At 46.5% G+C, this 27,184-nt stretch overlaps 1 protein-coding gene across 1 annotated transcript in view; it reads left to right on the top strand.

The window, feature by feature from the left end:
* LOC115192233 (VWFA and cache domain-containing protein 1) overlaps positions 1-26,334 on the top strand; it is a gene marked incomplete in the record, with an annotated part of 75,038 nt that extends 48,704 nt beyond the window's left edge. Inside the window, 20 exon segments of the mRNA XM_029750503.1 lie at positions 210-426; positions 626-775; positions 2,360-2,593; positions 3,101-3,250; positions 4,993-5,116; positions 5,352-5,469; positions 11,551-11,719; positions 12,113-12,255; positions 12,738-12,919; positions 13,452-13,562; positions 14,169-14,291; positions 15,293-15,509; positions 15,823-15,983; positions 16,202-16,288; positions 19,151-19,267; positions 19,725-19,876; positions 20,314-20,475; positions 20,852-20,929; positions 21,691-21,792; positions 23,691-26,334. Of these exon segments, the coding sequence (XP_029606363.1) occupies positions 210-426; positions 626-775; positions 2,360-2,593; positions 3,101-3,250; positions 4,993-5,116; positions 5,352-5,469; positions 11,551-11,719; positions 12,113-12,255; positions 12,738-12,919; positions 13,452-13,562; positions 14,169-14,291; positions 15,293-15,509; positions 15,823-15,983; positions 16,202-16,288; positions 19,151-19,267; positions 19,725-19,876; positions 20,314-20,475; positions 20,852-20,929; positions 21,691-21,792; positions 23,691-23,932 (3,039 nt within the window).
* Positions 26,335-27,184: the final 850 nt, after the last annotated feature.

Below are 27,184 nucleotides of genomic sequence, written 5' to 3' on the forward strand. Positions count from 1 at the left end.
CCCCCCCCCCACCCCCCCCCCCCCCCCCCCCCCCCCCCCATTATCCCCTGACCAAGTCATCCATATTCGTTCTCCTCCCTCTGAAACGAAGAACTACGTGTGCCCAGTGATGACAATCTTGATCCCAGCAGTTGTCGTGTCTGTTGTTTGAATGCATCCGCGATAAGGCTAAAGTGCGTGTCGGTCTTTTGTTTCCCTCTCCCCCCCAGGTCTCGATCCTGTCCTCAGCGGAGGCCGTGCGGTCCTGTTCTCTGGACCCGTGCTATAAGAGCTACCTGTCTCCTGCCACCAGCGAGACCAAGAGGAAGATGAGCACCTTCGTCAACAACCTCAAGGCTTCCGACAGCCCTACCCTGCATGCACTGGGCTTCCAAAAGGCCTTCCAGCTGCTCCGGAACACCAGCAACATCACCCGCCAACTCACCAGTAAGAACAGGGCGCAATGGGAAATGCGGTCTTTAGCACTGGCCGCTGATGCTGCAGGCTTGTTCTATAGGAGATGGCAATTCGTTATTTTTCAACACTTGTGGCAATGTATTTGTAAAAACATTTTTTTGTTGAAATAAATGCGGATTTGTGAGTTGAAGGGTTCATTTTAGTTTGTTTTTGTGTGTGTTCCTGTCAGATACGGACATGGTGATCATGTACCTGTCGTCTGGCATCACGTCCCGAGACGCGTCGGAGCACGAGAAGAGGGAAACCCTGCGCGTGGTCAAAGAGGAGAACCGCCACCTCAACAACTCAGTCATGATCCTGACCTACGCCCTCATGAACGGTAAGGGAACCCTCCACCAACACACGGTCGGTCTGGGGTCAAAATCACCCTCGGGCCCCACGCGCTCGTCTACAGTCAGAAATCACATTGAGATTTGCTCAGTCGAGAGAAAAGGACTGAAAGTGTCACGGGTGGTTTTAAAATCGGAATTCAAAATCCAGTATGTTTTGTAATGTGACTAATGTTGTACCAATCATGATCAGTAGTGGATGTGTTTGTGTCGTGGGTAGTATTGCTGGACCTACCCAGCCACCTGGATGGGGGAGGAGAAAGGTGTGAGAGGGGATGGATGTGTCATATGGGAAGGGGGTGAATGGGGGAAGTGTGGACTGAAGAGGTGCTCAGGAACCTCAAAGGGCTTTTTGTTTTCTGCAGTGTGTCTGTGATGTATCCACCTCCCCCCTTTCTATTGTCCCTCTCTTTTTACCCGTCTCGCCTCCCTCCCCTTCTCCCTCCCCTTCTCCTCATCCTTCAGTCCGCGTCCGACACAGAGAGACCCCTCCACAGGGCATGCATTAGTCTGGAATTAGCACAAATACTTTTTTTTTCATGAGGAAATTAAAACGAGAAACTCGGAGAGAGCCTCGAGTCTAAAGACTTCAAAGGGAGAGAGTGTGTGTGTGTGTGTGTGTGTGTGTGTGTGTGAGACAGTCAAGCGTTGCTTGTTTAAAAGGGTCGGCGATGAAAAGGATTCAGAAATATACAATCATGCTAAGTTGAGTAGCATTGTATCCAGAAAGCTCTTGTTTGTGTACCGCAGGCGATTGTAATCAGTCGATAGAGGTCCAGATGTGAGCTGTTGATTGTTAAAAGGTCAATGGTCTTTTCTCCTACATCAACTCTGCTGTTTGAACTTCGTGCGTGCGTCGACGAGATGCTAGAACTAGAAGGGCCAAATGGCTGGAAAGGGAAATCTTGAGGAATGGGCTGTTACTGCTCTGTTGTCGTTTAATAATACTTTCCAGTCTCTCTTGCCAGATTGCGCATCACGGACCGACTCAATCTCTCAAAAAAACGCCCTGCCAGATATGAAGAAAAAAAAAACCCAGGAGAATGATTTATGCTTTTAACAGTAACCAGTCAAATCAGACACGGATTCTTTTCATGGAGTTTACAGAGAACGCCAAACGTTCGTCTCCAACCAAGCTGGCTCTGATGTCCGGTTTGACCCTGCGGTCCACACATGCCCGGCTGTATTGACTTGAATCCTTTCACATTCCCATGTGTCTCATCATCTGATCAGACCAGGGCCTTTAGCATAAGGCCCCCCCTTTAATCCAATCGGTGATATGGCTGGCATGCGTTCCACATTAAACCCTGTCAAATGTGCCCGGTGACAGCTGTCGGGCCAGCCATGTCGGAGAGGTCGTTCTAGTGTGTCCTCTATGATAAAGGAATATGCTGGAGGACTTATGCATGCTTTTCCTACGTTGACGTCAGTACATTCAGGAGGATCTCCTCTGAGGCTGCTTTATGCCCCCAGTGAGAACGATCGGGATGTGTCAGTATATCAATTAATCGTATTGCTTTGAGTCATGAAGCCGCAAAATGATAAACAAAAAGTCTCTCTCTCCTCCTCCACAGAGGGCGTGACTGGCCTGAAGGAGCTGGCGTTCCTGCGCGACCTGGCAGAGCAGAACTCGCTGAAGTACGGCGTGCCCGACCGCTCGGCGCTGCCGGTGGTGAAGGGGAGCATGATGGTCCTGAACCAGCTCAGTAACCTGGAGACCACCGTGGGACGCTTCTACATCAACCTGCCCAACCGCATGATTGACCTGGCCCGCTTCAGCCTGTCCTACCAGGACGCCATGGGAGACGGTGGGTTAGCAACTGGTCCTAGATCAGTTTGTTTTAGTGGCTCACAGTTAATGTTTGTGACTTGGTCCGGCTTCAGCCAGCCGTACTAGGAGCCCATGGGAGACTGTGGGTTTATATACTGATCCAGGGCCAGTCTTACTGTTAGGGTCGTTATGTTTAAAGTTAGAGTCAGGGTACAATGATCTGATCCTAAATCAGTGTTAACAAATATATGCTAGACCAGTTCTGCTTTGGCCTGCCCTACCAGGGCCCCATGGGAGACGGGGGGGCTTCCTAACAACTGGTCCTGGGACAGTTTCTGTTAGGTTAAATAAAGAAAATGGCCGTTGTAATTGGGTTATAGTTGGGACCTGAAAACTGGTCTGGGACCAGATGTGCTCCTACGTGCGCATAATAGGGCTGCTGATCAGTGGTAAAGAAGGATTTATAAACAGCATCACATTGATTTTCAGCTCTCGGTGATAAATCAGTGCGGTTGTTTAACTACCCGTGTCTTCCACCCTGCAGGTTTCATCATGACGGCGAGCCGGCCATGTTACTTTGGCAACCTGTTGCTAGGCGTGGTGGGAGTAGACGTGAACCTGGCCTACATTCTAGAGGACGTCACCTACCACCAGGATTCCTTGGCCTCCTACACCTTCCTCATAGACAACAAAGGTACCTTACCTATCTCTCTTTCTATTCTACTGACATTTTTACTTTGTGTACTTGTCTTTTATTATTTCTTGTTGTTTTGTCGGGCGACGAATACCATGTGTATCCCTTACATGCGACTAATAAAACGCAAAGCTCTTTCCTGTGTGTGTCACAACTTCTGCATAGGCTCAGAGAAACCTGGTATGTAGTTAATACAACTCCTACTGGAGCTATTATTCTCATGGAGAACAGGTTCCATTGGCAAGTCCTGTCTCAACCCTCTAGTCATCCCAGGACAGAGGGCAGTGGCTCTTCAGAGCCCTGACTGACTGGGAGGTCCAGTAGGAATATGAAAGTGGCGCTGCCGCCGGTCTGAATGAGGCAGGTCAGCAGGCCTGAGAGGGAAAGTCATTAAGTTTACACCCCATTAGGGGAACTACCTGGCTGTGACACACGGCCAGACTGACAAGACCCACTGACAGGCCGTGAGGTGACATCACCACAGCAGGGCAGGGCAGGGCTTTCCAGGGTAACAGTGGTTCTGTTCACACACAGAAAGAGAGAGACTGAGTCAGGGGCAAGAGCTGGAGTTTTGGCTCGCTCCTTCTCTGCCACTCATTTTAGGCTTGCCTTTTTAGAGAGGCATAGTGTCACCAAAGGCTGCATTTAAGAAGTACATGTTTGCGGATGCTTTTCAAATAAAGGAGGATGTTTCCTTGGCTGGCTAGGGAAGGTTAGGTTTTTGTTAACAATCTGAATGGTTGGCAGTATTGTTAGTGTAATGGGTATGTTGTCAGATGACTGCTTGTTGCAGCATGGTACTTAATACACTGTCATTTGATGAACAAACCATGATTAATGAAGCTATTAAAGTTGTTAGATGTGTTCTGACTAATCGGCCACTCAAGTAGACAGAAGGTATACAGTTCAGTGGAGAGTAGAATGACGCTTTAATGTTAATTGACTGTTATAGTGTGGAGGTAATGAGGTCAGAGATGAGTCATTCTCCTCTCTCACCCCCCCCCCCCCCCATCTCCTTGATCTCTCATTCTCTCCCCTCTCCTTCATCTCTTTCTCTCCCTCCATCTCTCTCCCCCTCTTCATCTGTCTCTCACTCTCCCCTCTCCTTCATCTCTTTCTCTCCTTCCATTTCTCTCCCCCTCTTTCATCTCTCTCTCCCTCCATTTCTCTCCCCCTCATCTCTCTCTCCCTCCATCTCTCTCTCCATCTCTCTCTCCCCCTCTTTCATCTGTCTCTCTCCCCCTCTCCCCTCTCCTTCATCTCTTTCTCCCCCTCTTTCATCTGTCTCTCTCCCTCCATTTCTCTCCCCCTCTTTCATCTGTCTCTCCCCCTCTTTCATCTCTCTCTCCCCCTCTTTCATCTCTCTCTCCCCGTCTCTGTCTGTCTCTGTCTCTGTCTCTGTCTCTGTCTGTCTGTCTGAACCTGCTCCCGCTCCCTCTGGCTGGCTGCTAGAAACACACAGGTGTAGACTGGCACTGGGCCAAGTCGTTTGTTTACCCTCATTAAAGTACACCCCCCCCCCCCCATTCCCTCCTCCCTCGTAAGGGCTCTCACTCATCCATAGCTTACTGTTACTGCTGCTCTGAGCTCACTGGTGCCTGCCTGGAGAATGGTTAGGGACCACAGCAGTAGGGGAGGTTTTGGCCTTGCCCTGCCCAGGGAGCAGTAGCCCGCCCCTGGGTTACGGTGGGTTCGGATCCTGTGAAGATCCCCTGACACCGCTGTTGTTCTTGGTTCCCCAGGTTACACCCTGATGCACCCGTCCCTCACACGGCCCTACCTGATGACCGAGCCTCCGCTGCACACGGACATCATCCACTATGAAAACATCCCAGGGTTCCCCATAGTACGGGACAACATACTCCGGTGAGTTAGGGTGCGGTTTCACCAGTTTTGGTTAGATGCTGGAAACTCGAGGTGGGCTACTAAATGTAGCCGGATTGCCTTTTCATCCGCTCTCTGTTATTGCAATCTTTATTTACGTATCGTAATCTGAGGCATTTTTTGTTGAACGGACTGCAATTCACGCTCGGCGTTATCGACCGAACAGTATTAATTGTTGTCGCTAACGCTAACCCTCCTGCTCCCTGTGTCGCTCCAGTCTGCCCCTGGGCAGTCAGGTGATAGCTGTGCCCACCAACTCCTCTCTGTCCTGGCACACCAACCGGCTCCGAGACCCCAGCAGGGAGGCCTACAACGTCAGCTACGCATGGAAACTGGTACGGTGCACTGAAGTCGCTCACCTTCCATTTCCGTTTAACTCCGACTCTGTATATCTCCTCTCAAGAGCCATCTTTTCTCTTTCTCTCCCCTCTGTCCCTCTCTCTCTCTCTTTCTTTCTTCTCCCCTCTCTCAATAATAGAGCAAGCCAACAATTGCAGTGCTGCGTCTTTGTTTTCCTCCAGCTCCAATTAGCAGAATTTTCATCTTAAAAGTGGCCTTTTAAAAAAGACACTTGGCCCAAGCATTAGAGGGGCAATTGCAGCGTTATGGACATTACATTTGCCGCGCAAAATCACAACTTTAATGCCTCACAGAATGGACAAACAAAATATAAATGAAACTTTTGATGTCTATAGTAACCCTTGGGCGGAGTGTATACCCAAGAAAGCATACTTCTACATTTCGGCATGTTGGAGAAATACAGAAACTAAGAGGGGTTATGGATCTTACGTGAAATTGACATGCTTTTTGGGGAGACTGAACATATTAGCAGAAGTCTAAGTCATATGTCAAAACATGGATAGCCGTTTCGAAGGAAAGGCTTGGCTGAACACACAATCATTTTGAAAATATTATTTCCATTATTACTTTCGAGATTTCTTGATGTAAGTCTGTCCTAACACATTTGTTGTCATTTGGAATGTTTTTAAAAATGTCAGTAGAAGGGCATAGTGCCTTACCATTGCATAATTACAGATATTACAGCCTGAATAGTATCCAGTGGGCACAAACTGGTTGAATCAACGTTGTTTCAACGTCATTTGTCAATGTATTGTGACGTGGCTTCTACGTGGAAAATACATTGGATTTGACAAAAAGGCATCAACGTAAACTGTTTTGAGTGTGAAATTTCAACCACAGGCTTGTCATCATTGTAGCCAGGTTCTAAAATTATATTTTTGGTCCACCCAGCCACTGTCAGGTAGATTTTAAAAATCTCCAGCCACTCAAATTGTTTAACAGCCAGAATATTTTCCCCCGCTAAAATTACACTAACAAAACACACAAAAACAGATGAGCATGCTTTGTAATGTTTCTAAAACAATACATGTATTACTAGTAAGAAGTAATGTGGTATATTGTTTCACTTCAGTTTTTTTTAAAGTTTTTTTGCGACCTGGGCCGTTTAACCAAAATATCACAAATGAGATAAAAATGTTCACCTGCCCCTTTAAGGGCGGGAGGTTACCTGGTAACACGGCTTGGGAGTCCTGTGCCTGTGAGATGGAGTCTGACTAATAGCAGTGTTGTCTTATCTTCGCTAGCAGTTGAAACTCAAACATTGAAAAACAACCTCGCGTGTGAACAAACAATGTCAATTAGCCAAGAAGCACAAGGACAAAGTCTCACTTCAGTAGACTTTCATGTCAAGAAAAGTAGACCTACTGTTATGCCTGTGCAGGGGCGAAAATCTGATATCAACTTTGGAGGGGACAATTACATTACATTTTCTCAAGAGCAATTCCTGAGGGGGACACCAAAAGTAGTGCTGTAACACAGCCTACATTGTAATATGGTAAATGTATATTGAGGAACCAAAGAAATAAGGTGTTTGCCGTACTCCTAACTACCGGTACCCAAAACTACACAACTAATCACAACAGCAATACCATTGCCTTTAACAAATCTTAGTTCAGTCACCAGTTTAAGTTGAGAGTGGGGGTATCCATGGCATTTTCCAATTTTGTTCCTATTTTACAAGTCAAAAAAATTGAGAACCTTTCATAATGTTGCCAAACAAAGACTCAACAAACTTACCTGAGACTCCCTGTCTCTGCCAGTCTGTCCCTGCATATCTGTCCCCAACTCTGCTGTCTGTGTGCCATCTGTTGCCTGCTCTGCCTAATGACATCATTGTGAAACATTTCCATTAGAATTTCATTTCTTTCTTATGAACATTTTATCAACTAGTCTTTGAGATATTAGGCTACTAGGGTTCTTACTATGCGTTTTGGTGTATTGAAAAATACTCTGATGTCCGTCTTTTATTTTTCTGCCATTTTTCTACCTGGCTGGCTGGCTGGCTACACACACAGTGTGTAGGTTATTTACAGTAGGAGATGGGCTTCTATCATCTTCAATCATTCTATTTGGGCTTCGATCTAAAAGGTAGCTAGCAAATGTGAAACGGATTAAAATGACAAGAGTTGACAGCTGTATGAGTTCACCATTTACACAACATATGCTGCAACCTTTTGTAATTTTAATAGTTTGTTTCATATTGGCTGGCTTCCAACAATAGCTGAATTAGCAAAGCTAGCGAGCACAAATTCCGTTTCAGTGGTGTTTGCTATAATCTTTGCTACCCGGGTCAAATAAAGGTGAAATAAAATAAATAAATAAAAGTTCCCTTGCGACAATTTAGCTTTTGCAACGAGACCATTAAATATATTTAAGACAATGGTAGAAGAGAGTGTAGTTCTGTTCAGTTTGGATTTCAGTTTATCGCTAACCTTATCACAGGGACTTTGAAGCACTAACTTACATCATCTGCATGCTGATCTTGGAATAAATTGACGATAGCAAAGATTCCATCTTTGACGAGGCCACATAAATGGAATAAGTACTAGCTAGCTTAATAGTTAATATTTGCTCGCTAGCTCTGCATATTTAGCTAGTGTGTGCGCGATTGACAGGATTAACCTCACGTCAGTTACGTGCATTGAGTGCCTTTCAGACAGTAGATACGACCTCTCTGTTACCTAGCAAGCTAAGGAACTGGCAGTGGATCAAACCATTGTGAGGCAAAGGGTGGGGGGGGGGGGGGTCGCAATCTTTTGAAACTTAAAAATGCGCTATTAAGTGTCTATAATCAGCACAATTGCTTTCATTGCGTATTATTAATATTATTTAAATTACATAGTTATGTTTCAGTGATATATTGGGGGGGACAAATCATATTTTTCCCAGGATGGGGGGGGTCGTGTCCCCCCCCCGGGATTTCCGCCCCTGTGCCTATGCACAGTGCTTCTAAAAACAAATCTTTCAATCAGCTCTTCACGTGCGCACAACCCCTAGCCAGTGTTGCAGCTTGAGGTGGGATAGACTAAAGGATTCGTAGTTCTTTGACTTTGTACGATTCATTTACCGGCTGTGAAACAAAACGGCGGAAATAATTTGAAAACCCCTACTGCGGCATTTATTTGACCATAAATGTAATCATACTTGACTATTTCTATTCACAAATGTGAGTGAAATGCACGCACTGTGAAATCCTGACGACTCGCCAACGCGACTGGCTGAACAATGCCAAAATCTAACCCCAGGTGGCGGGTGTTAATTTTAAGCCCTGCTTGTAACCAAAACCTTGTACGTAATATGTTGAATGTGTACCTTTGAAACAACGTCAGATCTTCAACGTCACCTCCGCTATCAGAAATAAACTATACGCCGAGTTGATCCATCAACAGCTAATCGTTTGGTCTCCCATCCAGGGTTTAAAACCAGACTTGGTTAGCTTTGTTATTTGTCACTGACTACTACCAATGTGCTATCACGAGGATGATTATTGAGAGATCTCTTGTCTAAATACACGGAGTGTACAAAACATTAAGAACACCTTCCTAATATTGTGTTGCATCCAGAGTCACGTTTTTATTTATTTCCCAAGCTAAAGCAGATGTACAGCTGATGTCATACAGCGGGTTTTTAACGGACGAAAGAGTTGTCTGCTTCGTGTTTTCATTTTTGCCGTTGAAAAATATCGCGGTACTGGTATCGCCACAGCCCTAGTCGAAGTTCTGTGGAGATCTTCACAAATAATTGAATAATCTGTGCAGAATCTCGAACAGCATTGATCACTTGCATTATGTACTTTTTAATGTCATCTCAACTGCAATCCAGGTCATTTGGTTGTGCTATTAGATGAAGCACAGTGGTAACACATTAAGTTGTATGAATACAAAATGTCTGACATTAGATTCCCATTTGATCTTTTTTTGTGCTTTTAAATGGCTGAAAGCGCAAGTGGTAAGACACTTAGATGACCACTAAACAAGCAATCAGACGTTGCTTTTCCGTTGGAATTTGGTTGTGCTTTTAGACGGTTGAAATCCTAGTGTGAAAACACATTGGGAATTCAACAAACTTCTGGCTGTCTTTTTGAGCGAATAAAGGTTGAAATCTCATTGAACAACTCAAACAAATGAATATATTAATATATTAAACATGAATATATATGAATATATTAAACATTTTATGAAATATTGTAGAAAAAAAAAATATATAATGCAACGATGTACATGTGCCTATACTGCCGCTCCACTTTTCTGGACACTTGATTTTAAAAAGACACGCGAGGACTACTCACAGAAACACTTCTCCTCTTTCCATCTAAAGAAAACAGTGCCGTGTATGAGAGATGCATTTCAGTGTATATTTCCAAGAGAATCTTAGCTAGAACACATCATTTTCAAGAGATCAACAATTGCTTCAGTAAAAGTACGAGGAATACATCTCAGAACAAGCACACAAAATGTGGTGAAGGCACAAGCTTCTGAAGCTAAGATATGACCCGTCACGTCCACAACCGTTATGGATGTTAAGGGCGCCAGAATGCCGGGGGAAAAAATGATACTCACAACGAAAAGGAAAAAACTAATTATAGAGCATAAAATCTTGATCAAAGTTAGCTTTACAGAGAGAATTTCAAGAGCTGAAAAACATTTCCTGAAAAACAGTATGGATGCTACATTGGCCTGTCCCAGCCATCCCTCTATCTTTACAGGACCGTAGAACACGCAAACGAAACGCAACACTCACATTTGGTCTGTATTGTATCAATAACGTCTCAACTTCATAACTAAAAGTGGGGGACAGCTGTGAGTGGAAAAACGAGCTCCTTTCTAAATGTCATGAATGTAATGGGGCGGCAGGTAGCCTAAGTGGTTAGAGCGTTGTGCCAGTAACCGAAAGGTTGCTCGATCGAATCCCCGAGCTGACATGGTAAGAATTTGTCGTTCTGCCCCTGAACAAGGCGGTTAACCCACTGTTCCTAGTCCGTCATTGAAAATAAGAATTTGTTCTTAACTGACTTGCCTAGTTAAATAAAAATAGAATGGTCAAAATTCATGCAATTTCCTACAGCATACAGATCTTAATGGTAATTATAAAAGTGGTTTCATTTGGAAATTACTAACTTTATTTGATCATGCTCAGGTTGACCTTCCTCTCTCTCTATATTTTTTTTGTCAAGGTCAGCATTAAAAGGATAACTTTGCTTAGGAATGTCTTGTTGCACCAGAGCTCCTAAAAGGTTCTGGTGTGTCGCAGCCTCCCAGACAGATCCAATCCAGGTGGTTCATTGAAAAATGTGGACGAGGCCAGGCGAGTCGTACGAGGCCAGGCGAGTCGTACGAGGCCAGGCGAGTCGTACGAGGCCAGGCGAGTCGTACGAGGCCAGGCGAGTCGTACGCGGCGGTCGCTCTGTCTGTCGCTGGCTTCGTCGTTACGCACAGCACATTTATCTATGTATCTCATTGGCAGCAGTGCTGGGAAAGGACCGTGTGTGTGTGTGTGTGGTGTGTGTGTGTGTGTGTGTGTGGCAGAGTCATAAAACACTCGCGGTGACGTCTGACGGTAAACACACTTGAGGAGAAGCCGGACAGGAGTAGGAGCGTAATGTCACTGAGTTCTGGAGTTTCTAAACCACAAGTTCGGATCAGTCGTATCTTATCAATGGATTGTACAAATCTCATAGGAAAATATATGTATTTAAAAAAAAAAAAGGTTATTTAACTAGGCAAGTCAGTTAAGAACAAGTTCTTATTTACAATGACGGCCAGGGAACGGTGGGTTAACTGCCTTGTTCAGGGGCAGAAACACCAATTTTACCTTGTCAGCTCGGGGATTCGATCCAGCAACCTTCCGGTTATTGGCCCAACGCTCTAACCACTAGACTACCAAGCTGTGCCTCTGCTCTGTACGTCTCTACTCTAAGTCGAAGCTCCTACACAAAACGGCCATCCTGTTCTCCCTCCCCCTCTCTCCGTCTCGCCCAGTGTCTATATTATACTGCTGTGTCTGTGCACCAGGGATGGCCCCGTTAACACACGAACCCCTTCCACTCCTCTCCCCAGGTCCAGGACACATCGTTCATCCTGTGCATAGTGTACGTCCAGCCAGAGATCCCAGTGAAACACCTGAAGAACCTGAACACTGCTCCCAGCTCCAAGCTGCTCTATCACCGCCTAGACCTGTTGGGACAACCCTCCTCCTGTCTGCACTTCAAACAGCTGGCCACCGTCGGTAAGAACCAAAGCTAAGGCCGTACAGTCGATGACCGGGGCAGAGGAACCCAGGCTAGAGGCAGAGGTTGCGTTTGAAAGACGATGCCGGGGGCCGTTTTTAGCGTTCTTTGTCTCACAGCTTGCTATGTTTGAAGAACTGTAAGTCGTTATTCATTTGTCTCTCTCTCTCTCTCTCTCTGTCTCTCTGTCTCTGTCTCTCTCTCTCTCTCTCTGTCTCTCTCTCTCTCTCTGTCTCTCTCTCTCTCTCTCTGTCTCTCTCTCTCTCTCTCTGTCTCTCTCTCTCTCTCTCTGTCTCTCTCTCTCTCTCTGTCTCTCTCTCTCTGTCTCTCTCTCTCTGTCTCTCTCTCTCTGTCTCTCTCTCTCTGTCTCTCTCTGTGTCTCTGTGTCTCAGAGAGCCCTACGGTGATGCTGTCTGCAGGGAGTTTCTCCTCTCCCTACGAGCACCTCAGTCAGCCAGAGACCAAACGCATGGTGGAACACTACACAGCCTACCTCAGTGACAACACACGCCTCATAGCCAACCCTGGCCTTAAGGTACACACACACACACACACACACCAAGTTATGTAAAGGTATTGGTAAATGAGGGAAACAGTAAAGTTCCTGTCAATATGCTAGTCGTTTAACAGTAGGGACCGTCGTAGAGAGATGCGGCGTCAGTATCGAGACGCCATCAAACAGTCATCTTCCTGAAAGACCCGTGAGCCAACGCACACTAGCGAAAGCCACCAAAAGAAAGGAAATGAACTGCCGCCCAAGTCTCTTTCTTACACTTCCTTCTGTGTCTTTAAGGAGAAGCTGGAGAAAAGCTCCATGTTTTTGGCATGTGCATAGCGTTCTCAGCCCCTCTCTGTACGGGGTGGGGGAGAGACTTGAGAGACTCTTGGTGAAGGGTGAGGGGGGTAGAAGAGTATCTGAGATCCTGAGCTGGGCTTAAAGAGAGAGCTCGGCTCCTCTCCTCTTCCCAGGCCCATCTAAACGAAACCCTGCCATGTCCCTCTTTGTCCCCCCTGCAGTCGTCGGTCAGGAACGAGGTGATGGCGACCAGTCACGTCACAGATGAATGGATGACACTCATGGAGATGAGTAGCCTCAACTGCTACATTGTGCGCCGTTACATAGCAACGCCCAATGGGGTGCTGCGGATTTACCCCGGCTCGCTAATGGACAAAGCCTTCGATCCAACCCGGAGACAATGGTGAGGTTTATTTAGGGGGGGCTGCTTTGAAATAGTTCCAGACTCCTAGAGAGGGATAGAAAGTTATGTCCTACTGCACAGCGTTTTGGCCCGACTTAGCACATAACTTTCTCTGTTTTCAGTTATAATGATTGAATTTGTATGGAAAAGTTTGAATCTACTAAAACCCTGCGTGACACTTTTCATTTTGCACGGCAGTTGTAGAGTAGGCCGCTTTATATATTTTCACCCTGGAATGTTCCGGTAGGAATGTTTGTCAGTCAACTTTTCTTCCCCTCTTTATTTTCCCCCGTCTTTAGTTAGTACGGTACCCACCATGTATCGTCGTGGAATTAGCATGTCGCATCAACTTGTTTGTTTTGCCCTGACCCTGCCCGCCAACCTCCTTAACTGACCTTTGATCCATATAGGCACCAGCACGCTGTAGCCAACCCAGGCCTCATCACCTTCACTGACCTTTGACCCATACAGGTACCAGCACGCTGTAGCCAACCCATGCCTCATCACCTTAACTGACCTTTGACCCATACAGGTATCAGCACGCTGTAGCCAACCCAGGCCTCATCACCTTCACTGGGCCTTACCTGGATGTGGGCGGGGCTGGCTACGTGGTCACCATCAGCCACACCATCCACGCCTCAAGGTACTTTGTTTTGGGCCCTTGAAAGAATTACACGATATGGTGAAAATAGCACGTCGGCATTTCAAGCAGTACAAGGGACCTGCACATAAAGACGCAGTGTGAAATGGCTGCCAGAGACTGAAGTTTTATTCATTCATCTGCATGTGTAGTTACTGTGTAATCTCAGTGGAGGCTGTAGACTGGAGGCGATCGCAGGCAACTGTAATGCTAACACAGGCTGCATATTAAGATGTGTATTTATATTCTGTTTATCTTTAAGGCACACACACACACACACACACAGCTCTGATAATGCAGGCTCAGTGTGTGTTTGTGTGTAGGCGTGTGTGTGCGCGTGAGCACATGTGTTTGGGGGCACAGGAGGTTGGCATCACCTTAATTGGGGAGGCCGGGCTCACGGTAATGGCTGGGGGCGGAATAGGTGGAACGGTATCAAACACATTCGCGCCGTCCCAGACACATCGTGAGCCGTCCTCCACTCAGCAGCCTTCACTGGTTTGGGGGGGATGGGGGTAAGTTTGCATCCACAAGCATGGAAGGTAGGTAGAGAATATGAAATGTGTAGCTTTTTTAATAATTGTTCTCTCCTCCGGTCTCTCGGTGCAGTTCTCAGATGGCCTCAGGGTATGCGGTAGCCGTGATGGGCATAGACTTCACCCTGCGTTACTTGTACAAGGTTCTGCTGGACCTGCTACCCATCTGCAATCAGGACAAGGGCAACAAGATCCGGTACGTCATTCTTTGAGGGCTCCTTCTCTCCCGTCGTTAAAGGTTTGCGGATATGCCTGATAGGGTTGCTGAGGGATGACCCACTGGTGTTTGTGTTTTTAAAGACTCTGAATCAAGCGAATCTGACTTGAATGGCACAGTTACTTAGTTCGGCAGGATCCCAGCATGCCCTCTGCTCAGTGGGAGAAACCATATGAAGAGACTGGCGGAAGTTCTCTGTTGTGGTCCAGAAATAAACTCTGTGCTGGTTAGAAGAGGCGGAGAGGGAGAAATGGAGACAAAAGGAGATAAGCTGATTATAATTGCATTCCAGAGACATCCTGTTACGTTAGATGCTTCTGTTGCTGCATTCTCGCCCTCTCTCATTCTCTTTCCAGTCTCTTTCCCTCTCCCTTCTTTCCTCTCCCTCGCTCTCCTTCTCCCTCCCTCTCCCTCCCCCCTCCCTCTCTCTTTCTCTACCCCTCTCTCTCTCTCTCTCTCTCCGAGAGTCTTGGTGTTCAGTGGTTCATGTTTAACAGGATTAACCCAGGGTAAGAGGACTGGGGTCTGGCTGGGGTTGAATGGGTTTGGATCAGGCAATATGGGGTAATTTAGGGCTCAGAGGGACTTGGTTGGGGTTGATTTGTGTTTGGCTCAGGCAGGATGGGGTAATATGGGGCTCAGGAGGACAATAGAATGAGCTGAGCTGGAGTCTGGCTCATGTGGCGCTCTTTACCCCCAGATCCTGCTCTCTCTCCCTCGGAACACCCCCCCCCCCCTCTCTTCTGACTTAACACTGTTCTCTCTCTACCACCCCTCTCTCTTCTGATTTAACACTGCTCTCTCTCTGCCTTCCACTCTGAGCTCTGGGTTCTATTGTGTTGAAGTCAGATGGGTTTCAGTGGGCATGTGTTCACGTTTTTTGGCTAAAGGGCATTAAGTCAAATTCATTGGACTGTTCAGTAAAGTGAATAGTACTTGACCTGGAGTCTCTCTCTCTCTCTCTCTCTCTGTGTGTTTAGGTGTTTCATCATGGAGGACAGGGGTTACCTGGTGGCCCACCCCACCCTCATCGACCCTAAAGGCCACGCCCCCGCCGAACAGCAGCACATCACCCACAAGGAACCGCTGGTGGCCAATGACATCTTGAACCACCCCAACTTTGTCAAGAAGAACCTCTGCAACAGCTTCAGTGATCGTACAGTCCAGCGCTTCTACAAGTTCAACAGCAGTATCATTGTAAGTTGGATGGGTTACGACGCGGTCACTGAGATTAGGTTGCAACACAAACGAGAGAGTGCGAGCCCAATTCGACTGCTAGATAGATGCACCACTTTGTCCGGGCCGTTTATTCTAACGTGTGTAATATTTATCAGTATCATAGCCCCACCAAGTGGTGGGAAATAATATAGCAGCCTCACTGTTGCTTACTCAGAAGAAAGAGTAGCAAAATACTGTAGACCCTTGGTGCTTTCCTAGTAAGAGCCATTTGATAAACCATAGTATAGTAGCATATCTTCTTTCTCTCACTGTATCCATCGCCTTTACTCAGGGTGACCTGACAAACCTTGTCCACGGGAGCCACTGCTCCAAGTACCGTCTGACCCGTATCCCAGGGACCAACGCTTTCGCTGGCATCGTCAACGAGACGTGCGATTCGCTGGCTTTCTGTGCCTGCAGCACCGTGGACCGCCTCTGTCTCAACTGTCACAGGTCAGACACGGTCACAGAACACACAGAGTTGCAGAGGAGATGAGCTGCGATGGCTTTCTTATTACTACATTTGTGATTTATCTGTGTAAACAGTTGTATGAACAGGGTTAAATAGTGTGCGTTACATTATTTAAACTCTTATCTGTTTTTTTATCATCTCTGTAGATAATGTAATTATTTTTGAAAACGTTTTTAAGTTTGTATGACTTTTGCTGCAGGATGGAGCAGAATGAGTGTGAGTGTCCATGTGAGTGCCCCCTGGAGGTCAATGAATGTACTGGCAACCTTAGCTATGCTGAAAACAGGTGAGTGCTAGGATCCATAATTATGGTTCTGTATTGAGTAGCCTACCATCAACAACAGTTACAATCCTGCATGTCTGTTTGTCATAATAATCAAATAGCTGTGATGATTGCTCAGGTACCCCAATGGTGGAACAAGCTTCCCCCTAATGTCAGGACCCATCCGAAAACATCTGAAAACCTACCCCTTCAGTGTCTCTCTCTCCAAAAAACAATTGTATTTTGGTCAGTGCTATCCTGGGTCCTTGGGACGTCCCTACCCTAAACCCTTACCTAACCATTTCCCCTGACCATTTTACATGTCAACTTCAATGGGGTAAGGATATCCCAAGGATCCCAGATAGCATGGACCCTTGTCTTTTCCTGCTTGCACTGACAACTACTTTTACTGAGGAAAAATGTGCTTGCGGTGACGGTGATATGTGGTTATCTCACCTAGCTATCTTAAGATGGATGCACTTAACTGTACGTTGTTCTGTATATACGGTACATTCGGAAAGTATTCAGACCCCTTGACTTTTTCGACATTTTGTTACGTTTACAGCTTTATTAAAAAACATGTTCCCCTCATCAATCTACACACGATACCCCATAATGACAAAGCAAAAACAGGTTTTACATTTTTTGGGAAATGTATATAAAAAAATGTATATATTTAATATCCCATTTACATAAGTATTCAGACCCTTTACTCAGTGCTTTGTTGAAAGACCTTTGGAAGTGATTACAGCCTCGGGTCTTCTTGGGTATGACGCTACAAGCTTGGCACACCTGTATTTGGGGAGTTTCTCCCATTCCTCTCTGCAGATCCTCTCAAGCTCTGTCAGGTTGGATGGGGACCTGAGCACCCTGGAGCAGGTGTTCATCAAGGATCTCTGTACTTTGCACCGTTAATCTTTGCCTCGATCCTGACTAGTCTCCCAGTCCCTGCCGCTGAAAAACATCCCCACAGCATGATGCTGCCACCACCATGCTTCACCGTAGGGATGGTGCCAGGTTCCTTCCAGATGTGACACTTGGCATTCAGGCCAAAGAGTTACATTTCAGTTTCATCAGACCAGAGGAACTTGTTTCTCATGGTCTGAGTCCTTTAGGTGCCTTTTGACAAACTCCAAGCAGGCTGTTGTGCCTTTTATTGAGGAGAGGCTTCCGTCTGGCCACTCTACCATAAAGGCCTGATTGGTGGAGTGCTGCAAAGGTGGTTGTCCTTCTGAAAGATTCTCCCATCTCCACAGAGGAACTCTAGAGCTCTGTCCGTGTGACCATCGGGTTCTTGGTCATCTCCCTCACCAAGGTCCTTCTCCCCCGATTGCTCAGTTTGGTCGGGCGGACAGCTCTAAGAAGAGTATTGGTGGTTCTAAACTTCTTCCATCTAAGAATGATGGAGGCCACTGTTCTTGGGGACCTTCAATGCTGCAGCATTTTTTTTGGCCCCCTTCCACAGATCTGTGCCTTGACACAATCCTGTCCCGGAACTCTACGGACAATTCCTTCGACCTCATGGCTTGGTTTTTGCTCTGACATGTACTGTCAACTGTGGGACCTTATATAGACAGCTGTGTGCCTTTCCAAATCATGTCCAACCAATTGCATTTACCATAGGTGGACTCCAATCAAGGATTATTTTTGTTGTTGTACTTTTACCCTTTTTTTTCTCCCCAATTTCTTTATCCAATTGGTAGTTAGTCTTGTCCTATCGCTGCAACTCCCATATGGACTCGGGAGAGGCGATGGTCGAGAGCCATACGTCCTCCGAAACACAAACCTGCCAAGCCGCACTGCTTCTTGACACACTGCTCGCTTAACCCGGAAGCCAGCCGCCCCAATGTGTCGAAGGAAACACCATGCAACTGGCAAACGGGGTCAGCTTGCAGGCGTCCGGCCCGCCACAAGGAGTCGCTAGAGCACGATGGGATAAGGAAATCCCGGCTGGCCAAACCCCTAACCCGGACGACACTAGACCAATTGTGCACCGCCTCATCGGTCTCCCGGTCACAGCCGGCTGTGACACAGCCTGGGAACGAACCCGGGGCTGTAGCGAAGCCTCAAGCACTGCGATACAGTGCCTTAGACCGATGCGCCTCTCTGGAGGCCCGATTCCAATCAAGTTGCAGAAACATCTCAAGGATGATCAATGGAAACAGGATGCACCAGAGCTCAATTTCGAGTCTCATTGCGAAGGGTCTGAATACATAAGTAAATAAGGTAATTCCTGTTTTCGCTTTGTCATTGATATATTGTGTGTATTCTGCTGAAAAAAAAAGAATATTTAATCAATTTTTAGAACAAGGCTGTAACATAACAAACAGTGGGGAAAGTCAAGAGGTCTGAATACTTTCCCGGAGGCACTGTTAAGCATCTGTTATATGACTAAATGTAATACACACACCGAGACGCCAGTCTTCAGGCAACCATTTCACTGTGTCTGCATCATTCCACTGACATACTCTACGTCTGGCTGGCGGGGGCTTTTTTGGGGGGAAAGAAATGGAGGAATGTGTGGTGGACAGAGGGGGTGCGTAGTCGAGATCATCCACAAAGCTGTCGTTCTGCGGACAGTCCGGCATTCATGCGTCGTGTTCCCTCTTTTGACCTTCGCTCTATAATGCTAGTTTCTCCCTCAGTTGAGCCGTTGAAAGCTGTAGCCTAAATGATAATTGAACCGTCCATTATCCCTTTTTGTCGTTTCCGTTCACGGATTGAACTGTTTTGACCACGCCGTTTCTCGACTTCGTTAGCTTGACTGCCAGTGCCAGGTGTCTCTCATTATCTGTCTTGTAATGGCTGCTGTTTGACCGCGTGGTCGCCGGCCGTACGTTTCTGGCCTGCGACCGTGTGGTCTGACCACATGTGGTTGTTCTTTAGGAACCCCAGCTGCGAGGTGCACCAGGAGCCCCTGTCTCTGACGGTGATGGACTCCAGTCTGCAGGACACCCTGCCCCAGTGTATCAACACCCGCTGCAGCCAGCGCTTCACCAGCAGGTAGAGCACACGGAGGGGTTTAACACTCTATTTGGGTAGTCCATCTGTAGATGCTCTACAGACCATCAGTAACGTTTCAACTAACGATCTACTAATCCTAAACTTAACCTTTACCCTAGCCCTTATAGTCTGTTGATAGTATGACCGTATTGTAGAACATCTACTGATGGACTATCCCAAAGGAAGTGTGACCCATTACAGCCCACATCGCCAACCTGGGGGAACGGCAGGGGGAGGAAATACTGTACCGGAGAATAAACTCTTTCATTTAGGCCTCACCTTCTGTCATCTGTCGGTACATAGATGGATTAAATCATGTAGTGATGCTGATTTTAGAAGAGCAACGTTTCAGATTACAATTAATTTCCAAAAATAGATTTGCTGAGATTAACTGTGAAGGAAATCCCTTGCACATCATAGACTTTATTAACTCTGACCTTTACTCTGTGATCCTCAGTGACTGTTTTGGCGTGCTGGACTGTGAGTGGTGCATGGTGGACAGTGATGGGAAGACCCACCTGGACAAGCCTTACTGTGCCCTGCAGAAAGAGTGCTTCGGGGGCATCGTGGGGGCCAAGAGCCCTTACATGGACGGCATGGGGATGCTGGGTGAGTTTCCACATAACCTTGCTGTCACGAGGTCATGCAAAGAGAATGAGCTAGTGGGATAGACTTTGTGGAATGATGTTTGATTTCCCACAGCTGTGTGATAGTCCTCCAAGAAGAATATTTCGGTAACTTTAAGGCTCGGACAGACCGGTAGAGTTGTTGAGCGTCTTACAGCCTATAGTACTTGGCACCTCTGAACAAAGCGCCGGAGGTCATTTGAAAACCCATTCTACATGTAGAAATGGGCGGACATGGCGGCCGTCAGTCGCCCACCGGCGGGTGGTCCCTATAACGCACCACGCTGACAGCAAGCGAACGGCGAATGGATGGCCTGTACTGTGCAGACTGACAATCGGTCCGGTGAGTTTTCTCCTGTTATAGATGGAATGTAACCCTTCGCCCTTCTCTCCCCCCCTCTCCCTCCCTCTCCCCTCCAGATGAAGAGGTAGTGTCTCTGAACATGATGAAGAGTGCCCCGGTTGGGCCGGTTGCCGGGGGTATTATGGGCTGTATCATGGTGCTCGTGTTGGCTGTCTACGCCTACAGACACCAGATCCACCGACGCTCACATCAACACATGTCCCCTCTGGCTGCACAGGGTAAGACACCGTGACATAGTTAGGATGACCGTCACCCAGAAACTGACTATGTAAATGCAGCTAGTCGCCTTTTTGATTTAGGTTTGATTCAAGTCTCACGCATAGGAAATGTTATTGACATTCAAGACCACTTTGTGATTTGTCTAAGTCTGCTATGAATGTACGCCCAACTCGAAGAGTTATTGCTCCAATGTTATCTGAGTGTCTTAGGTCTTAGTGTTGCTAGAGAAAGCTGCTACGGCTGCCGTGGGAATGATGTAAAGTGAACGGCTGACCTTTCTAGACGCTGCAACGTAGAGCCTCTTCTTAACGGTAGTATTACTCATTATTAACACTGGCTAAAGAGAATCCATCGCTCTCTCCTTCTTCCCTACAGAGATGTCCGTCAGGATGTCTAACCTGGATAATGAGAGAGACGAGAGAGACGAGGACAGCCATGAAGACAGGGGGATCAGTAAGTACGCCATATACACTGAGGGGACAGAACGTTAGGAACGCCTTCCTAATATTGAGTTGCACCCCCTTTGGCCCTCGGAACAGCTTCGTCGGGGCGTGGACTCGACAAGGTGTCGAAAGAGTTCCGTAGGGATGCTGGCCCATGTTGACTCCAATACTTCCCACAGTTGTCAAGTTGGCTAGATGTCCTTTGGGTGGAGGACCATTCTTGATACACACTGGAAACTGTTGAGTGTGAAAAACCCAGCAGCATTGCAGTTTTTGACAGGCGCCTGGCACCTACTACCATACCTCGTTCAAAGGCACTTAAATCTTTTGTCTTGCCCACTCACCCTCTAAATGGCACACAATCCGTGTTGCATTTGTCTCAAGGCTTAGAAATCATTCTTTAACCTGTCTCCTCCCCTTCATCTACACTGATTTTGAAGTGGATTTTGCAAGTAACCTCAATAAGGGATCATGGCTTTCACCTGGTCAGTTTATGTCCTAATGTTTTGTGCACTCGGTGTGCTTTACTTAACCAATGGGTTCCATTAATAATAAAAGTGTTCTGTAAGGTTGTGAGCCGTTGCAATCCTGAAAGGAACTCTTGGTGCACTCGTTAAAGGCACAATCCTTGATTAGTTTCTCGTTTGAATTGACCGCTGAACAGCTAATAAATATTGCATATTGCACCTTTAACTTGATTTGACCATGTGTTCGCTAACCTGTGCCCTTGAGTTGACCTGGATTGTTGTCTTGTTGTTCCTCGTCTTCCAGTCAGTAACACCCGGTTCATCGCGGCGGTGATCGAGAGACACACCCACAGCCCTGAACGCAGGAGGAGGTACTGGGGACGGTCGGGGACGGAGAGTGACCACGGTAAGACCACAAGATGACCACAGAGGAAACGGGGCACTGTACTCCCCTTAAAATCACACACATTTCTGGTTAAACGGGGAGAAGAGTGGTATATAACTCTGGAAACCCACATAACAGATAGCACACGCTGCCTTTGTTGTTCCCTCGCTTCTCCTCTGGAGACGAGTCTCTTTCGAGGCAGCGCCGGTTGTGTAACCACTGATCAGAGAGGGAAGTGAAGGAGGGAGAAGTGAAGGCGAGGCAGTTGAGAAATGGAGAGAGTGTGTAAGAAAGGAGGCGGAAGTGCTTCAGGGCAAACGGCAAAGTGTTAAAAAGTTGTCGGTTGTTTTCCTCGGCTCAGTCGAAGGTGTCCTCCCACAGTCCACGCTCTCACACAGCTGAAGGGTCTCTGTACACGCTGAACTCACTCACTCACTCACTCACTCACTCACTCACAGTTTAACACTTACACATTTTAACACTTACACATTTTAACACTTACACACACACAGTGTTAAAATGTGTGTGTGTGTGTGTGTGTGTGTGTGTGTGTGTGTGTGTGTGTGTGTGTGTGTGTGGAAATACTGAGCTGGTATCTGTTGGTACACACGCCAGGGAATTGGAGGAGCATTTGGTGTTTGTTCGGGGTCAAGGATGTTGTCTAACAGCCTGCAGGCAAACAGACCTCCTGCTATGGGTATTAGTAATTCAGCCTCTCTCTATGTATTATGTCTTTGTGTAAGTTATTACATCACTCCTGACCTTTTCACATCCTGTTTTAGTCCCGGTCTCTGTATTCTCACACCCTGTGCCACTCTGGGGGGAAAAAACGACGACAAAAGACAACAGCAGTAGCACTGTCTGAAATGACTTGTCATCAGGAGGTGGCAGGAGTTGTGGGTAGGAGAGAGGAGCTATAAGGCGGCGCCGCTGAAGTCGGTATCTTTCCTCTCCCCCGGATCCGATTGAAGTTCCCTCTGACTGTTTTCAGAGAACATTTCGATAGCCCAAATCCCATTCAGAAGCTCTGCTAGCAAGTCTATATCAGTACCTCTCTGTTTCGCTTAGATAGATCCCGATAGATGCCTACCATTGCCCACTCCTAAACCCGTCATCCACTCCGATCTACCTTCCACTACACTCAGCAGGTTTCTCTTCTTTCGACAGTTCTAGTGTTTTTCTCAGAGTTGACGTTTTCTCTTCTGAGTCTAAAGGGCCTGAGGGCTGCTGGGCGTTTGGCAGTTTCAGAGGCAGAGATGAGATGTACGATGTTGCAATGCCAATAATCTGCGGGGATTCAGAGGAGAGATGGGGGGATGGATGGAGGAATAGATCGAGGCGTTGAAGATGGAGGGATTGATTCAAACGTGTAGGCGATTTTTTTCTTCCCCCATCTTGAATGCTCGCTCTTCCCCTCCACTGCGGGGGCACACACTTTCCCTTAGCTCGCCCCTTCAAACCACCCCACGTGCAAAGCGCACCACTCGCTGCGCGTACAGCTCTATTTCTCCAGAGATTCCTACAACGATTGAGATTTCACACGGATGTAATTAATGAGGCGTGATGGCTAAGAATTGTGTTCCCTAGACTGTAATTATAGATTGCCTTAAGTATACTCTGGTGTGTAAAGTCTTGCTTATTTTCTTCAGACGTTTCTACCCTCTGTCGTAGTACGCTGTTCAGATTACAGTAAGAGGCAGAGAAGCGATGGCAAGGCATCCAAGTTTGGGACACATCACTGTGCTTCTGTGTCCTTGTCTGTGTTTTAGTATGTATGTATGTATGTATGTATGTATGTATGTATGTATGTATGTATGTATGTATGTATGTATGTATGTATGTATGTATGTAATGTATGTAATGTATGTAGGTGAATTGAATGTGTAGTAACACGTGTGTTCCTGTGTTTGTCACATCAGGCTACAGCACCATGAGTCCTCAGGAGGACAGCGAGAACCCTCCCTGCAACAACGACCCCCTGTCGGCCGGCGTGGACGTGGGTAACCACGACGACGACCTGGACCTGGACACGCCCCCTCAGACGGCGGCGCTGCTCAGCCACAAGTTCCACCCGTACCGCCACCCCCCTTACCACCACCCACTCCACACGCACCGCCTGCAGGCGGCCGTCACCGTGCACAGTGTGGACGCAGAGTGCTGATCCTAAACCTCCATTCCCCCCCTCTTCCTCGCCTGGCTACGCCTCGCTACACTGGTGGGGCCCCTGACATGCAACGCTACCACTACCATCACCTCCAGGCTCCCACTGGGCCCAGCCAGGGTGAGGGGAGGTGGGCTGAGAGAGAATAGGCCAGACCCCCACCCCCCCCACCCCCTCTGCTGGAAGTTTCCTTGGAAGATCATACACTGTAGGAGGAACACTAGCCTCTGTAGCCCAGCAGAGCTCCGCTCAGAACGTGGGGGGTGGTGGGGTGGGGGGGATGAGACGCAGCTGCTGGCCTTATTCTAAAAGGGTCTGAACTTGTTTAAAAGTGTAAAGAAAGGATCTCCTATGTTTAAGAAGACAACGATTAAAAAAAAAGGCAGAAATAAAGGATTATTTTTCTACTATTTATTGAACCGGATTTGAGATGGATCAGAGTAGAGACTGACCGCGTGGCTGGAGCTGAACTGAAAGGACTCTGGTCGCTAAGGTAACCAGAGTGGCTGATCATGGACCACAGAGAGCCTCCGCGGCACACTTCCCTCGCTTTCTGTCGAGGATGCATCGACGAAGAGGAAGTGGTTATTCAGCACATATCTGACACGCGATCGTTTTGATTATTTTCAGTTGAGATTCAGAAATCGTTGTGAAGATATAAACTCTTTGTGATGACTGGACGAGCTGAATAGAAGACATTGAGAAACCCACCCACTTGTCTGAACTAGATGTGTCGTACTCCGATCACCTGGCCTACCATCAGTCACTGGGGCTGCTGTATGACTGAATAAGGAAAGGGCATGCAAGGACCCTGGCAGAATGACTCAGACACAGGAAGTACAGTGTCCATGCTTTGGTGTCCTGTTATCTGCCTGAAAAGAAAGGTATAATGAAGCTTGGTGGAATTGGTTGGTCTGTCTTCGGACCTCACACTGGCATCTGGACCAGGTGGACCAAGCGATGGCTCTCTCTGTCTCTATGCCTGAGTGGAACCTATTAGTGTTGAACAGAGGTGTGTGAGCGAGAGCTGTTGTGGCTGCATCCATTTTTATGTTCCTTTTGTGGTCAATTAATAAAAACAGTCTTCTGTACACTCTGCTTGTGCTACAGTCATTGTGTGTGTGTGTGTGTGTGTGTGTGTGTGTGTGTGTGTGTGTGTGTGTGTGTGTGTGTGTGTGTGTGTGTGTACACTCTGCTTGTGCGTGTGTTTGGTCTGATTGTAGGAAAGTGGTCAGAGCATTTCCATTGAAGGCATCCATTACATGTTTTGTTTCCCCCGATGACTGTGCTTTTTTCAGTCATGCGATTCATGGTTTAACTGTTCCAAATCAAGTCATTATGGTATTAATTTAGTTTGGGTAAAGAATGTCTGTTTTTTCCCCAAACGAACAAGTATAAAAGTGTACATATGTTAAAATAAATATCACAAATAGCTATTCATGTGTTGTTACACTCCATATGTCTATGTTGAAAATGAAATATTGTGTGCTCAAAATGACGCTCAGATATTTTAGTTTATTTTTGCTGTTTTTCAGCACATCGATCTGACTATACGCTGCGATTCCGATGTTATTAGGTCTACCTTTCTTTAGGTCCATATTGGATGGAAAACAGACTGACATTGTGGTATTTTACACACTTAAGTTGGAGAGCAATCGTTTTTAAAAGCCTCGTTTTTACTACACGTAGGGTCCAAATGTCACGGAAGACGATATCAATTGACAGGAAGAGATTTCATTTTAAGACTGCATTGGAACTTTCTCCCTGTTTGTTGAGTTGAATTAGTTCCAGACAGGTTATGGGTCAATTTAATTTAGATTGGAAATGTTTTATCCGGTTACTTCCTGAAATAGAATTGACCCCAATGTCGCCTAACCCTAAAGCTGACATTACGGGATGTTGTGGTACTCTCCTCTCAATGTAGTTAAAAGCAGTCATTTGTTTTAGTCACACTTAGCATCTACTGTCCACTTCTTAACTACCACCACTGAAATCGTAGCACTGGATGTCACTCCTAACACTACACGGCTCTGGCGAATGTACCCCCTGATTTTGTAACGTCAGTGACTATTTCCTACTCAGGATGGTACCAAAGCATAAGTGGGTTTGATTCTGGAAAAACAGGAGCTACATTTACTGAGTAGTGTTGCGAATAACTCTTTTTACATTCGTTTTTTTTTTAGTTCCGTTGTAGTAATAACATTTTCAACAGGAGAGAGCATTAACAGTATTTACCAGCTGTTGTAAGCAAGTATAATTTTGTTTATACCGAACGCTATGAATCGTATTAATGTACTGAAGGAACTTCAATGTGTGTATATCATTCCTTTTTTCCAGTGTAACATATATAGTTATAATATGGAGATTTATTGCAATGTGAATGTGATAAAAAATGTCAATTTTAAACCCCTTGCCTCTTTCAATGTGTTGTCCATTTACTATGCTACAGTTCACTGTGTACCATGTACTGCCTCAATATTTCATTCACTGTGTACCATGTACTGCCTCAATATTTCATTCACTGTGTACCATGTACTGCCTCAATATTTCATTCACTGTGTACCATAATGTACTACTCCATTCAATATTCAATTCAACATTAGTCATTTTAGTTTAAACAGTGTTCCTCTTAGTTCAGCAATAACATGACACCTTAAACACCATCCATGGCAGACACAATCACAGAACAACATGGCAGGCCTCCAACGTGACACATTTTACGACTGGATCATGTTCTTAGGTCAGTCAGTGGGGCACCACGTCATGTCTGCCAGTACAGATACAGTAGGACTAACTGATGGAGATGGCCTACTCCTCCATCAAGCCTCATCCTCAGTGTCCGGTCCAAATTGCTGTGTCACCAATGCTTATTTATTGTTAGATTAAAAAAATAATAATTCTTTAACCTTTATTTAACTAGTTCAGTTAAGAACAAATTGTTATTTACAATGACGGCCTAGGAACGGTGGGTTAACTGCCTTGTTCAGGGGCAGAACGACAGATTTTTACCTTGTCAGCTCAGGGATTCAACCTAGCAACCTTTCAGTTACTAGTCCAACTAGATTGGGTTGGGAAGGTAATTTAGGTCAACTGAAAGGTACGAGACAAAATGGCTCTTCAATCCCGGACGGTGTGTTTTAGCTAGCCATGGTGGGGCCATGGTGGGGGGAGGTAGGGGAAAAGCTATGCATTGTTGCCCGAGAGCATCATTTATTTATCTGAATTGCCATAGAGTTCTGTAACAAACAGCCT

Source organism: Salmo trutta, chromosome 4 (genome assembly GCF_901001165.1).
Source record: "Salmo trutta chromosome 4, fSalTru1.1, whole genome shotgun sequence".
In the NCBI taxonomy this organism is placed as follows: Eukaryota; Metazoa; Chordata; class Actinopteri; order Salmoniformes; family Salmonidae; genus Salmo; species Salmo trutta.